Raw genomic sequence first — 16614 nt, forward strand, 5'->3', positions numbered from 1 at the left:
TATGGAAATGTCTAATTTAGTAGACAGCTACTGGAAAAGTTATTCCTCTTACTAGGTATCAAAGGAGTAAGGTAATTTTTGTCACCACCAATTAAAAACTTTTACGAAATAGGACTGTTATAAAACAATTAAACCTTGCAAATGCACTAGTCTCCAGGAAGAAAGTCCTGGAGGAAATTCTGCTTATTAAAATTGCAATTTTAGTTTCCATTAAAAGGAGAATAAGACAACAGAAGATGGGTTGGCAAGACAAATTATTTCTTAATGTCAGTTGAGCTTATTTCAAATGAGATAACATATCTACACCAGGTTGAGTTCAGTACAATTTTGTCTCCTTGACTCATTTATCTAATTCAGTCATCTTGATTATAGCCTCATGGACTTCATTTTCAGAGAAAGAATTCTGTAACAAACAGCCTACACAACATGCTGATTACTGAACAGTTAATTCTAATTAACTTGGGCATGGCAAGAGAATTTTGATAAAGTCCTAGAATACAAATATAGTCTGCTTATACTGGACTAACTTATATAAAAACCCACAGCAGCGTCTCCAGACAAAACAAGACAGTCAAAAAGATCTAATTTAAAGAAACAAATGAGAAAATTAAAATCACAAATAATTTATTCTTCCGTTAGAGTTGATACAGTTTTAAATAGCAACAAAGTACACAGTGGTGGAAAATTGGCACAGAACCTAAAAGCATTTCAATCACAATAAGGCTATCCATGCTTTATCTGTCCAAATTTGATGTCCATTTTCTACTGATGAAATTGGAAAAACAAAAACCTATTGTGACCTTGAAACACACACACTCACATTCTCTCCCTCTCATACACACATAGAGAGACACACTGAAATTCCTCCTTTTGATTAGTTATGTTGCAAACAATATGTTTTGCTTATTCAAATTTATGGCACCCCTTCTGTTTTGTTTCCAGTTAGAAGTGGGAAAAACCAATTCAATTATAAAGAATATATCTTATTCCCTGGGCAAAGGCAACTGTGATGAAAATAGTAACTTACCTTTAGGCTACATGTTTTCAGATTATGCTTAAATAACTGTGGTTATAAAATTTTCAATGCATGCTTTCCCGCCCAATGCAATATCCCTGAATTTAGCTAAAATAATCAGGCACAGGACAGTCTCAAATAATGATTAAATATGCTATGCTAATAAGCAAGGTGATCAGAATGCAACCTCTGTGCTTCATAACAGAATAAACATCATCAATAAGCATTTTCCTAAACATTTTTGTTACATTAACCAATATTTAAAAAAGGGAAAAACACGAAAGTGTCTCTTTACAATGGCATTATTTCCAGTTAACAACATTAAAATGAAAATGTGTAAAGTATCCTGAACTATTTTATTTATATAACCAATTATCCTTCTAATGTTAAAAAATAAATATTACTGGGATCAATGTTGATTCTTCTTTGATATCATTTATAAAATGCTTTGATATTACTTACTAAGTTCCCTGATTATTCAAACAAGGTAAAATTAACACTTTCATTTTTAGTTATTGCTATTTTAGGAGAGGATTACCACTTCATTTATATGAAACTGTTATCAAAGATTCTTCAGCTCCAACATAAAGTAATTCTTATTGCCTCACATTTTAAAACAGTATTACAAATGATCTTTATAAAAAGGTTTTAATCCACAAAACTGGAAGGCTTTTAAAAAATGTCTTTTCACTCAAAACTGTATCACAGTGCCTTTGATTATCTAATAGATAAAGGGATCTGAATTTCCTCTATAAGAACAGAACAGTGGACATATGGTGTGCTTTGTCTTCTCTCTCACCTTTATCTTTGTAGTTCACCATTTTGAGACCAAAACAATCAAGCATCTACCATGCTCCAGTCCACATTAACAGAGGATTTCTGATTCTGCCCAGTGCGCAGTGTACCGCCTTGCATATTCACATGAAATAAACATAATATACAAAATATTGCTGCTGTAAAAAGTGTACATTTCCCTCTTCCCCTTACAAAAAAAATCTGTGGAAAAGTATTAAATTCCCTTAACCTTCATAAACATACAAAGCTGTTCACACCTTTCAGTATGTAACAGTCCATTTGAAACACAGTTCTGAAATCACTGCAAATTGGTTATGTCATTGCATTTTCTGTCCAATGTTGCCATCTAGAGTAGAAATGTGAAATCAAGAGTGTTTTTGAGCTACTAAAGCCTTTTACAACTAAACCACAAAGGCTGCTTAATGATGAAACAGCCACTTATCCAGAAGGTTTTTCCAAAAACTAGATGGAATGGAAGAATCTCTTTACAGGGAGGTGTCCACAGTGCTGAGGTGACAATATGGCTGCTAACAGATAATGGCTATTGGAATGTAAGTACTTTTTCACTGCTGGTAATTTCCATACTGTCCCTAAAAGATAAATAAAAAATATAATTAGATAAGAGTTTGACCAGAAAAGTTTGGCACAGAAAATTAAAAATAAATTATTTAAAATCCTGTCATACTACAAAAGCCCCTGAGCTTACAACAAACAAAAAATTTTATATATTTAGGTACAAAGCATCACCCAGTAATTTCTTCTGATATTATATCCAACTGTAAATGGATTTCATAGTCCAAAATATGCTAGGGATTAGCAAATGAGCCTACAATAATACCTGTCACTTAGTGGGAATTTAAATGTTTGGCAAATTTTGTTAAATTGAGCAGAAATTAGTTTTAAGCTCTAGTTCTAAACTGATGTGGTATACATATAAATGCATAAATAATATGCTAATGTGCTTCTGTGTTCATTATGAATTAACATCAACAATGTGTAGAGTAAGTGGCAAGTGAAAAATGTAAAGGTATCGGGGGAGATAATATAAAGACCCTTCTATCCATATTAAAAAATGTGTGGGGCGGCGCCTGTGGCTCAGTGAGCAAGGCACCGGCTCCATATACCGAGGGTGGCGGGTTCAAACCCAGCCCCAGCCAAACTGCAACAAAAAAATAGCCAGGCGTTGTGGCGGCGCCTATAGTCCCAGCTACTCGGGAGACTAAGGCAGGAGAATCACCTAAGCCCAGGAGTTGGAGGTTGCTGTGAGCTGTGTGACGCCACGGCACTCTACCGAGGGCAATAAAGTGAAACTCTGTCTCTACAAAAAAAAAAAAAAAAAAAAAAAATGTGTGAGCTTTTTCTTGAGGTCAACACAGTATCAGCAGAGGTACTCAGACAGAGGGTCAGACATGAAACCAAGAAAGATTTAAGCAAAGTGTAGTGACTCATGCCTGTAATCCTAGCACTGGGAGGCTGAGGCAGGTGGATTGCCTGAGCTCAAGAGTTTGAAACTGGTCTGCACAAGAGTGAGACACCATCTCTAAAAAAAAAAAGTAGCCAGACATTGTGGCTGATGCTATAGTCTCAGCTACTAGGGAGGCTGAGACAAGAGAATCACTTGAGCCCAGAGTTTGAGGTTGCTGTGAGCTGTGACACCACAGCACTCTACTGAGGGTGACAAAGTAACACTTTGTATTAAAAAAACAAAAAGAAAGACTTATTTTGTTTTCATTGCTTTTAGTAAAGTAGACTTGAAGACTTGCAGGCTGACCAGATGGGAGAGAAAAAGAGAATACAGATACAGATGACATGATGAAGTAGGAGAATTCTGTGAGGGATATGCAGGATTGTCTTCTGGAGAAGAAAAAGAACTTCTTTTCCTTTAAAATGGAAAACAAGATGGAAAAAAAGAATATACTAGAAAATATATAGTCGTTAAAAATGTCCTAAATGTATTTAAAACAGATGTTGATAAAAGTACCTACCAAGTACAAGCCATTGCTAAATATTATACCATATATATATATATATGTAAAATGCATAAAACCTTATACCATATATATATAATGCTAAATGTATATAATAATAATGCTATATATAATAATGCTAAATATTATACATATATAATGCATAAAATATTATACCATAATGCATAAAACCTTCCATGACTGTGCACTTGTGTCAGGATAAAGGCCAATCCCCTAATACAGCTTGTCAGAGCTTTCCTGATCTAAACCCAGTCTCTCTCTGGTCTTGCTGCTTCTTACCCAAGCTTCTGCTTTTCTGAACCATTCATCTTAACTCTAGTCCCCTATACATGTTCTTCTTTCTGGCTAACATCGACTCATCTCTGAGGTTTCATATTTATATAATACTTCCATAGGAACATTTTCTGAATATCTGAGTCAGAAGCTCCTTCCACATAAATCTTTGCTTTCTTCATCCAAATACTTACTATACTATATTTATTATATGTTGTGTTTATTTATCTATACCCTGTCTAGACTTAAATTCACAAAGGCAGAGTCTATGTTTCTTATTTCCCAATATATCCCCAATCTTAATCCCCAATCATGGTACTTAGCATATAATTGTTGTTTTATAATTATTTGCTTAATGAATGTTTGATACACATTAAGAGATTTAGCAACATGGTGACTTAGAAAGAAAAAATGGTAAGTTTAATCCATAACACGCTAAAGTTGAAGGAATGGCAGGACATCCGAAGAAAGATATTCTGAATATAGTTATAAAAAAAGGGAGTTGAAGTTGGGTTGAGAAGTAAGGGCTAAGAATACTGAAAAACATAAGGAAGAATTATTAACAGATTAAGAAAAACACAGAGTCAGGATTGGTATTTGGGTAAAAAAAGAAGAGAAACCAGTAAATATAAATACATAAAGAATGGATCGATGCAGATGCAAGAGGAACAAAATAATTCTGTAATGTAGAAGCTAAAGTCTACTTAAAAGTGAAAAAGGACTATGTGCCAAATGCTACAGTAAGGATGAAGAATATCGAGATAGTTGGATGCTCTATAAGCCACGAGGACCATGTCTATCACCTCTGTAAGACCTACTATGCGTCAATATGCATGGAAAACTAATAAGTATTTGTTGAATGAGAGGACATCTGACTAGAATTTCACTTTTTAAAAAGTTCACTTGTAGATCAGAATGAGCCTAAATTTTATCTGCTCAAGAATCCTGCCTTTAAATATTCACTAGCCAGGTTGTATTTTACTTCTAAAACTTAACAGAACCTCTAACTGATCCTTTGATTTGGATCAGTTTAAGTCTATTAAATAAATGTCCTTTATCTTAAATAATACGTGTCAAGACAATGGGGTTATAGGCTTGAGAGATGGTTAATAAAAGAACTGTTCATGCCTCAAATTCTATTTACCACTGCATTTGAGTTCTTCCTCAAACCAGATCATCCATACTGACCCTGGAACCCTAAAACTGTACATTAAAGATAGTTCCATGTTAAAAAGAACCTGTTTTAGACAGCTTAAGTAGTGAACAGACCAAAATACCCTGACAAACCTGAAACCAATCTAAAAGAATTGCCATAATCATAAAATAATAACTGTGGCACAGACTGTAAGTCTGAGGAGTTTAATGACAAAAAGAAGAAATTTAAGTGAATACTATGTAGGTCCAAAGAAATACAACCATCTTAGGATGAAAAACACTTACACATATTTAAAGGCAGAAAAAAAAAAAAAAAAAAAAAACCAGAGGGGAACTAACACTTGAGATGGTTAAGTATGTAGGCCAACAGAATAGAAAGTTTCAATTTAAAAAGACAAGATATTATGGATATGAAGGCAAGTGTGTTGGACATGTTGAAGTTAAGTGGAGAGCTAAAAACAAAGGACTGGCATAAATGGACTCTATACCTCAGTAAGTCAAGGCTAAGTCTTCAGCAATAATGAGGAGAGGATCACAGAAATACTTAAGAAAAGTGTGCTTGAGGTTAAAGACCAAAAAAAGAAAGACAGACAGAATGTGCTGGTGTCTTAAGACAAGTCTTACATAATAGAATAACTAGATTAACTATGCTAGCATTCTATGAAAGCTACTTAGAAGTAATATACTTTTCATTAACAGAGCGCCATGAAAAAGAAGAGGTAAAACTGAAGCTTCAAGTAAAACAAAAATTTTTTAAATTGACCTAAGAGTGACTAATGTGGTAATTCCACAGCTGGTCAAATAACTACCTGGTCATATCCATAAGGCCTTTGCTGGGGTGGCTGTGGTGGTCCAGGCTGTGTCGGTCTGTATCCCCCATACTGCTGACCTTGTCCCTGTGGGTAGTTAGGATACTGAGGACCTGGAACACCCTGCGAAGGACCTGCAAAATCATTCACAAAAACAGATGCCCACATAAAAATACAATAAATCCCTAAGACTAAGGAAAGGATTTTAAAACTAGATGTAAGTTACTATATGGCATATATTTAAATTTCAGATTAATATGAGGTTACAAACAATCAGGTTACATGGTTTGTGATTAGGTTACACTGTTTGTGTTTGTTAGGTTAAGTCCCTGTCATGGTCCCTTACCCATTGTCCCTGCCCCTTACCCAGGAGGAGTGCCATGTACCCTTACATTGTGCCTGTTAGGTGAGAGCATAGCAATTCCCCTCCCTCATCCCCCTCCACCTTCCCCTAGCTTGAATTTCGCTAATTTTTTTCTCCTGTGTATTTGGTTGTCTATTGCCTTCACATTAATATTGTGTACACTGGATACTTGCTTTTTCTTTCTTTTTTGGGGGGGTTGGGGAGACAGAGTCTCACTATGTCACCCTCAGTAGAATGCCATGGTGTCACAGCTCACAGCAACCTCATACTCTTGGGCTTAAGCAATTCTCTTGCCTCAGCCTCCCAAGTAGCTGGGACTACAGGCACCTGCCCCAACATCCGGCTATTTTTTTGTTGCAGTTGTTTAGCTGGCCTGGGCTGGGTTCAAACTCACCACCTTTAGTATATGTGGCTGGCACCATAACCGCAGTGCTACGGGCACTGAGCTCGCTTCTTATTCTTGAAATACTGCATTTTTATATCTAAAAAGGACAGTTTGGTACCTTCCGTTTCTCAAACACTCTTTGAAATAAATTTCAATGGTTATAATAGTGAAAATATTGTAATGCTAATTCAGTGTTACTCCTGTGCTCTATCCTAGCCATTACAATGACAACTGCAACCAAAACAAAAAAAAATAGCAGGGCATTATGGTGGGTGCCTGTAATCCCAGCTACTCGGGAGGCTAAGGCAAGAGAATCACTTAAGCCCAAGAGACTGAGGTTGGAGTGAGCTATGACGCCGCAGCACTCTACTGAGGGCAACATAGTGAGACTCTGAGAAAAAAAGAGAAACCAGAATTTTTTCTTTTTTTTTTGGGAAAAATAAATGACTCCCAATATTTGAGTTTCAATGTATATGTTGAGGGGGGTAAGAGTATTTCAGCCCAATCTTGGTTCTTAGAGGGCGGATAGAGTTGCTCATAGTAATAGGAGAGCTCTTATCAATGACTAAAAATAGTAAGACATTACTGATATAAAAAAGAGACCATGTTAGCAAGACATGGAGTCTATTGTTAGAACTATACTTTCCTGTATCTAAAATGGTTATAGTAGTCTAAAATTTAAGACTGAAATATCAGTTCCTTGTCATTCCCCATTCCCTGTCTCATGTATAAATTATTTTAAAGTCAGATATTCAGGTAGCAGCTATTATAGTGAATATATAATAGGGAAAATGGCTATACTTCTCCTAAACTCTATATGATACACAACTACAATAAATTCACCCCTGTGGGTATGATATTTCCCCTTACCTGGAGAATGACAAAAGATTTTCTTTTTGCATTCTAAACATATCTTATCACTGGTTCTCAAAAAGTCAATAATATTTTTTGTATTAATTGTCATTAGGTTTTGGAAACAAATTTACTAAGCAGATTATATACATATGGTTAATAACTACCCAATCATCAGTTTTTCTAAGCACATAGAAGCTACTGGCTGATCATGAATGCCAAGTAGGTCTGAGAATTCATTTTTCTTGGCTTTTAAATGACTCTATACCTTACTTTTGGTCAATGAACCATCTTTAGTTTGTGGTTCTTTTTAAATGGATTACTAGTTTATAGAAAAGCAGTATTTTAAATATATACTTTAACAGGAGTCTGGGCTAAAACTGTGAATTTTCAAAAGTAATAATTCTTAGAAAAATAAATGTTAAATATCCACTTCCATATTTAAAACAGTAATCATGTTTTTTGGTAACAAAAATAAACTATAATAAACTATTACCATAGCCCTGTTGCTGTCCTGGGTAACCCTGCTGCCCTGGGTACTGCTGTTGTTGGGGTGGATATCCCTGCTGGGGAGGTGGTCCTTGGTAAGCATCTTGCTGTTGGCCATATTGTGAATTTCCTACAGGATAATTGAAGAAGATGAAAAAAGAAACTGAGAAGTTTGCTTAATTAACATTTTTCCCTCTAAGATGCATAGCCAACAAAACAAGAACAAAATGAAATGCCATATTGATTTTTAAAAGTTAACAAAACAAAGAAAAAACTCAAACCAAACAGAAGGATTTCGGCCAAACAAACTGCAGTTAAAGCCAATTTTGCAAGGTTGAACTGCAGCATTTTCAGCGTCTCTGCCATACGAGCATTACATTTACTGGAACATCACAGTCATAAGATCATGACTATGCTAAATAAAATAAAAAAGACAAAATTAAAGACAGCTACAAGAGCACACACTAGCTACACAAGATCAGCAAGCTGTTTCCTAAAGGCACTAAACTTATATGTAAAATTATACATATGTAAACACACACGAGAAAAAAAATTGGATCAATGGATTTATGTTCAAATAGAAAATTTCCACTGAGGAAAAAATTATCTTTAAATGTTTTAGTCTTTTTATTGTTGTTAGAAATGGCAAGTCATGGTTATACGTTTTAAATATTTGTAAGGAAATTATTTTGATTGTTCTGGGTTCCCTATAACTTTCAAGACAGCCAGCAACTAGTATTCTACGAGAGCTTTGCATGGGTAGAAGTTGTCTTATGCAAGAATTTCCATTCCTGTAGAAGGGGATATATATGTGTATGTGTGTGAAGGTATATAGATACCTCCTTCGTAGTAATGTTGTGAGGAATCCTCATAAGGCCTATCGTAGCCTTGTTCAGGATACGACGGTTGCTGATAACCGTAATCATTATGACCTACATCAATTCGACAAGAGACAGGAAGAAACGTTAATGGCCACTGAGTGAAAACCCTAAAAATATTTAAACGTTCAGATAAAATTGAAAAAAAGAAAAAGAAATGGAAATACATGAAAAATAATAATTTCAACTGCATTAGCCAAAGATTTACCAATCTGATTGCTTTCATATAGCGATAACGTGCAAATTTTTTTAAAAGAAAAAAGCAGTAGTTTTAGAAACATTACACTTATTGTCTTAAATCTGATCATCCTCATTAGGGGGGAAAAACTTTATCTTCCACTTTCAAAAAAGGAGAGAATAAAGGTATTTAGGTCTTTCACATGTAAATAACTTGAATTAAATTCGAATGAACAAAGGAAGCAATTATCATATTTTGTCAAACACCTGTTCTGCTTGTCTCCAATTCCACAGCATATGCTAAAAACAATGCAAAATATAAAAGAGCTCCATAAGTTTTTTCCCTGAAAGAAACTGGAACAAGTTTTCACATTCTAACACTTACTTGCATAAAGTATACATATGCCTCAAAGTACTTTCAGATATAAAAATAAGTATCTTATTGCTGCCATTAGAAATACTTTGAGTATCATAAGCATATACTTTCATAAAATTTATATTGTACTGAATGTTAGAGTATACCTTTAGTACTAAGGCACAATAAATTTTACCTGCAAGGTAACTGGACTTTAATGAAGATTAATATTCTTGTACTTTTAACTAAATTTCACTAAGAAAATGTCAGAAATAATCTTTCAGTTAGCTAAAATCTGAACTAAATTTTACAAAAATCCCTAAATAAAAGCAAGAATATAGTTACAAATAAATATTACATTCGGTGCTCTAGTATTCAAATGTTCCAAACCACTCCATAAATGTCTACATTAAGGACTGGCCTGCAGTCTTCATGAGGCCAGTGGCCTGTTTTTGTCAATAAAGTTTTCTTGGAATACAATCGCACCCATTATTTAAGTGGTGTCTATAGCTGCTTTCACACTACAGTAAGAGTTCAGTAGTTGAGAGCAGGACCATCTGACCCAAGAAGACGTAAATATTTATTATCTGGCCCTTTATAGAAGAAAGTTTACCAACTCCTAATCATATTTACTAGCATAAATATCTGGACATGAGAGAAAAATATCCAAAGCTATTTAAGAAAACTGTTGATAGACAAAGAATACTCTATGTAAATGTCAGACACAATTAATACAAACGTATTAATTTAAGTAAAAATCCACTAATGTAATAAAATGACGTTTTGAGTTTACCAAAAAAACCTATCTCTTTGGAATAGAAAGGTCAAACTTATAACAATACAAATTTTACATTTCAAGGAGACAGTCAAGAACCAAAATAATGTCAAGTTCAAGTCAATTACTTAAATACTATATATTTAGAAATTAAATAAGCAAAATAATAATTATTCTCAACAGACTTAATACATATAATTTGACAAAGCAGATTTCATCTCTTTAAGATTTCTACAGTCTAATGTAACTTACTAAAGTTTTTAATTAAAAATATCATAATACTATGTCTACATGTCAAAGGAAAGTGGAATTTTAAATTCAGGAAAAGAAAATCTGAGATTAAAAAAAATACACAGTATTCTAACAGAATTATCCAAACATATCATCACTATCACTAATGAATGTTTATTACATGTAAAATTTGACCAGTACTTGCTCTGCCTATGTAGTCAGAGCCTATACCATCAAAGCCAATGTCCTTAAATATGAATGTGTTTTATATAATGATGAAAAATGATGGGCAGAATGATTTTCCAAATATACCAAATTGTATCTTCTTGCTGGCTTACATTGCCTTTTGCCAATGGCTATTACTTTAGCTTTAAGTTTCTTAGTTTCCCCATTTAGTAATTAATATTTGTATCAAAGCAGCTCACTATATAAATAAACCTTTGGCAACAAAACCTTTTACAACAATACAAATTATTTTGTAATGTATGTTTGATTATTTTTTAATACTGTATACAATTTTCAAACATACAGAAAAATTGAAAGTACTGTAAGTGTTCCTACTTGTATGCTTAAGTTTTCGATATTTAGATTTTTAACCTAAACAATTAAAACTCTGGTTTCTAAACACCTTTCCCATTCTACTAAATTTCTGTATACTTAAATTAATATTATGGATATAATTTAGCCTCAAAACTTTCCTCAAACGCAAATAAATATAAACTATAGTTTGCTGAGTAGTATGCAACATTAATTAAAATGATGAGACTTAGAAAAACTACATTCTCCATATATTTATATAGTGCATAAAAGTAAGCTAATGAGTGAACTTTATGATGTGTGAATTGTATCTCAATAAAGCTATTGTTAAAGAAAAAAGTTTAAGTCGTAACATTTCCTTTGGTTCAAATGAGCACCCCTAAAAATAAAAGGATCCTCTTTTGTGTAAGGATTCCAATGATAGAACACAATTCCTGAGGGCACTACCAGAATAGTTACACAAAATATACTCTGAATTAGATTGCTATCATTGTTACTTTAGCATACTGAAGTGTTTCTAAATTTCGAAGGAACAGATTGTTAGTTTATTCATCCTCATTAAAATGTTTATATAGCTCTCCATATTAATATTGGGCAGAAATAGAAAATAGGAAAGTTAACATTAGGCGAGATTACCATCAGGGTAATATTGCTGGTTCATGCCTTCTGGAGGACCTTGTCCACCATGACTGTATTGGTCCCCATAATAGTCTTCCTGGCCTGAGTATTGCTGTGGCGGGCCTGAAAAACCACAACCAGTCAAGATGTAAATATGTTATCAAAGGCTTTTTCTTTCTTTCTAACTTGATGTTGTAAGAGATTATTTCTCAGCTACAGATTCTCTTCCCATGCTTTGCATCTCAGATACTTTTAATTACTCATGTATACACACACACACACACACACATACCCACAGCAGCAGCAGCAGTCCTACATATTACATTCACTAACTTTGAGACCATCCATGCAATATCAAACAATACCAACTCAAACAAATGCTAACTTCTTAAAAAGAGGTTCAAACTCATAGAAAATTAATTTCATTCTTATTTTGATATCAGAGTGCTTTGAAATAAAATTGAGTTTGTTTCTAACAATATAGCTGATAACTTCTCAACAAGAGAACGGTATTTTCTGCTGTGAATAAGTGAGCTTTTGACATAAAACTTTACAGCCATATCCTTCCCCCTCTCCCCCCCCCAAAAAAAGATAAAAGAAAATTTTATACCAGGAAGTGCCTATCTACTTTGCAACCCTTTGTACCTACTATATCCACTCACTACCTTTTATATGTAAAAAAGAACAAAAAAATCATAATTTTGCCTAGATGAAAAGGTCATTAAAATGTAAAGCCTTTCAATTACTATTATTTACATTAAGTAGAAAATTTTCCAAATGGAATGTTACCCTGTTGAGGTGGTCTATAGGGAGGAATCTGTCTCTGACCCATCATATGATTGCTCTGGTTAACTTGACCCATCATTCCCATAGGTGGCTGCTGTCCTTGGTAATGTTGCCCACCTCCCTGTGGCATATTGTATTGCTGAGATGGAGGTTGCTGATGCATCATTGGACCTAAAAACCAAAACACAGTATTATACACATAAATTTTTGTAGATAATTTTAATATCTAAGACAAATATAATATTTTCTCATTTAATCCCCCAAATATATAATTAAAGACATTAAAAACTGATTTCAAATAATAAAAACAAGTCTTTGAACTAAAGCTCACATGCCTAAAATAATCTGCAAAGGAAGGCGTCAATCCAAGTTAACTTGACATCTGCTAGAAGAATATTCCTAGTTATTTTATAAAAACAAAATAAGTAAAATATATATGAATGTCCTGAATGTACATATTTTCCATTAGGCACTATATAATATTTATATAGTCTTTCTGGAAAAGATAAAATCCTTATGCTACACTAGAACATATACCGAAAGTAAACTTCATAAAAACCACACAGCAAATCAATAGCCAAACCAAGAGAAAGAATCCAAATTTCTCGATCTCCAGTTTGTCCTTTTTCTATACTCACTAATGGTAGAAAGGTGAACTGTACAAACATTTAATATACAGTAGAACCTCCATAGTTGACCATCTCCCTCCACTGACCACCTGAAGTTCACCTAATTTTCATAGATCAGACATGTACCACATGTACATATCAATATAGCAGGTCTTATTCCTTATGCTGACCGCCTCTGTATATTGACCAGTTCATTACAGTCCCTTGGTCAGTCAACTTACAGCAGTTCTACTTTAATTACATTGGCAGAATTTCATAAACTAATTTTAGGACAAGAATATGAAGGTTCTTCTTTCCCTTTTCCAACTACCAAGAAGTCCATGGCCATTGTTGATTATGTCATATGATATATTTTTACTGTTGCCAGTAAAAATAAGCAGCTCCTTACAGGTTCAGCGGGCCAGTTTGGGTATGGGAGCTCATCATTCTGATATTATAACTATTATTATCTCAGAAGCATATATGAGTAATCTCCCAATTTACTTCTTATCTAGCTACATATTTCCCCTTGACTGACATGGGGATAATTTCAGAAGACAGTGCAAAAGTCAAAGACTAGAGAGTCTGGAAATGTTTTACAGGGAAAACTGTGCAATGAGCCAAAAGTTCATTGTTGATTTAAATAAACAAAGAAAAAAAAACCCCACCTCTTCTTATATACTACTGACCGAAAACTACCGGTGACAATGTAAGCCGGAAGACTTCATCTGGTTTCCAGTCTGAAGAATTGTTCGATCTGAAGAAGTACTTTATCAGTGCTAATCTTTTTTCCTTCTAATCACCTTCCATGCTACATCTCTTCAAATTCCTTTTTCCCTTCTAATTTTGTAGCATGAATATAAGCCTCTCAAAAGTTACTCTGGAGCCTTTCTTTCAACAAGAAAATAAATTCTTAATAGTAGAGACAATGTGGCTCAGTATAGAGTGAAGGGGAAGAGAACTTCCCCCTGAATGCACATACATGCTGCTACCAGTTACTTGCCTTCACAGTCACATTCTGTAAACCACTAACAACTGCCAGAAGTAAGGAGCCTAATTTTCAAGTTTTTAGCCAAGGAATCCAAAGGTCAACATTATACAGATAAAAGACATCAATTAGGAACCAGACAAATCTCAAATGTGATTTCAAAGCACATCTGTTTTACTATTTTTTAGTCTCTATTCAAAAATAAACTCTAATAAAGTCCATAGTTTAGAAGCAAACTTCCAAAATACTAGTTTACCTAAGGTTATAATTTAAGAATATATTTTACATAAACCAAAGTATTGAAGGCTAATATTTATAATTTTATAGGAAACCTGACTGGGCATTCATTTTCAGTAAATGGAAGTTTTGACTTGCCTTTCTTCTCCAACACTGTCTAAGAACCTCTTGTCTTAACAGAAAGTATCTATACAACTAAAGCATATAATAAGCATTGGAACCAAAATTAAAATGAAGGCAAAACCATTAATAGACAAGAGGAAAAAAAACATATAACAAAATTCTAAGCTTTGCTGTGAAGGAGCAAAGTAGCTTAAACCCTAGATAGAAAAGACAATGTCACTGTGCTTTATCTTGTGGGACCCAGCCTTTCCAATCCCAAAGAGCTCAATTACCACCCCTCTTTTAGCCCGTTACTTCCCCTCCCTCTGAGGATCCCAACATCATTCAGGATCCAGCCTAAAACCAGAGAAAGAATGGAATCAGCTAGCACACTACTAAAACAAGGTATTTTTCATCATTTTCCTTGAAGTCTTATTCATTAAAGAAAAAAATATGACTTTATGACTTCAATTCTGATTGTTTAGGAAGCATAATATTTTCCTGATAATGAAATACACTACACAGACAATGTATATCATCACTTGAGACACTAATGGAAATGAGAGTGCTAAATCTCAAAAGGTTACCCCAAAATACATTCCAAAAATTTGTACCACACAATAAGTTAACATTAAAAAATGTATCTATTAACCATTTTCTACAAACAATGGCATCACACATTACTACATGCTTAAAGGTTATTTTTCATCTTTTACATAAGCCGTTTTGATGTTAAAATGTACTACAAAATGTAATACATACACAAAGATCCTATTAATGCTTTAATTACCTAGAATATATTTTTGAAAGTGTTTTACAAGGACACCTTAATACTTATCATAACCACTTATTTCTTCCCCTTTTGAGTTTTATACTCTAATAGATATTCTATGAAATGTCTTGTATTTTTAATACATCTAAAACACCCCCCTTGGGCGGCGCCTGTGGCTCAGCGGGTAGGGTGCCGGTCCCATATGCCGGAGGTGGCGGGTTCAAACCCAGCCCCGGCCAAATTAAAAAAAAAAAAAAAAAAAAAAAAACACCCCCAAACTATCACATTTTGTATTATTGGAATTACTTGCATCAATGAGATGGTTAATACTTAGTTTTTATCTGAAGTCAGTGGTCAAAAGGAAGAATATTTTTTAAAATCAAAGATCAAATTTATTCAGTGTTTATTATGTACCAGACCCCAGGACAGGAGCATGGTGATACAGTGATAGGCATTGTCACCACACGTGGTAATTTACAATTAGAGCAAAATAAACTTTTTAAGATTCAGCTCTAAAAAAACATTAAGTAATCTGTGAAGAATCTTTAATGATTTGACTTTAAAAACCTATTATATATACAACATACGTCCATATACACACATATATTCACATTTTCAAATGCAACCCAGTAGAGTTAACCTTCACAAACATTATCATTAATCATTTAAAAATATGGTTAAAAATAGCTAACATTTAATAAGCATTTATTATGAGCCAGGCACAAATCTAAGAGCTTTATATGTATTACTTATCCTCCCCAAACCTCATGAAACAGGAAGTATTATTATCACAACGACATTTTACAGATAAGAAGATTGAACCCTTACAAATATTAAGAATCTCACCCAAAGAAGCATAGTTACTAAATGCTGAGAATTCTAACGCTCATGCTCTTGACCATTATGTGTACTTCCTCTCCCAAGCCAAATCATATTTCTCCTATGTCATCACCCATAAAAATAGTTGTGTGTATCACTGGAAGATAAAAATCCTAAAATACAAGAAATTTCTTCACCCTCCCCCATATCTGTATGTTAAAATAAGAATTAGACCAGGAAACTGCATAGGTAATACCCTCCCCGGCCTATTTTCATATTCATATTTTATCCTTTACTGTTCACACTTTTCTACTTGTTTCTTAACCATTCAATCTCAAACTGACCCATTTATACTTTGAAAGGTATTGCTAATAATTTATGTACAAAAGAAAAATCCCTGTGTTCCAACAAACCTAATTAGCTAATTTACTATCTGTTTAAACAGTCATTTAAAACGAACAGGACTCTTTATTTACACAAATTGTACACCTGTCCACATTAAGAATTTTAAGTGGCTTGTAATAATATGTTTAGATATAATACCAAGGATAAAAGAACAAGAGCAAAGTAACTAAGAAAATGTAGGATTATCTCAGAAGCTTAGTA

At 33.8% G+C, this 16614-nt stretch overlaps 1 protein-coding gene across 2 annotated transcripts in view; it reads right to left on the minus strand.

Annotated features, from left to right (window-relative positions):
* Positions 1–607: 607 nt before the first annotated feature.
* The window catches only part of SS18 (SS18 subunit of BAF chromatin remodeling complex), an 89385-nt gene continuing 73378 nt past the window's right edge, over positions 608–16614 (minus strand). Inside the window, exons 6-11 of one of the 2 annotated variants that reach the window (XM_053571223.1) lie at positions 12486–12653; positions 11715–11819; positions 8965–9057; positions 8133–8255; positions 6036–6169; positions 608–2400 (exon numbers count right to left, since the gene is read on the minus strand). In XM_053571223.1, coding sequence (XP_053427198.1) covers positions 2374–2400; positions 6036–6169; positions 8133–8255; positions 8965–9057; positions 11715–11819; positions 12486–12653 — 650 coding nt within the window. In that variant the 3' untranslated portion in view covers positions 608–2373. The remainder of the gene's footprint in view (positions 2401–6035; positions 6170–8132; positions 8256–8964; positions 9058–11714; positions 11820–12485; positions 12654–16614) is intronic. The other variant, XM_053571224.1, reaches the window with a different exon arrangement.

This window comes from Nycticebus coucang, chromosome 19 (genome assembly GCF_027406575.1).
Source record: "Nycticebus coucang isolate mNycCou1 chromosome 19, mNycCou1.pri, whole genome shotgun sequence".
In the NCBI taxonomy this organism is placed as follows: Eukaryota; Metazoa; Chordata; class Mammalia; order Primates; family Lorisidae; genus Nycticebus; species Nycticebus coucang.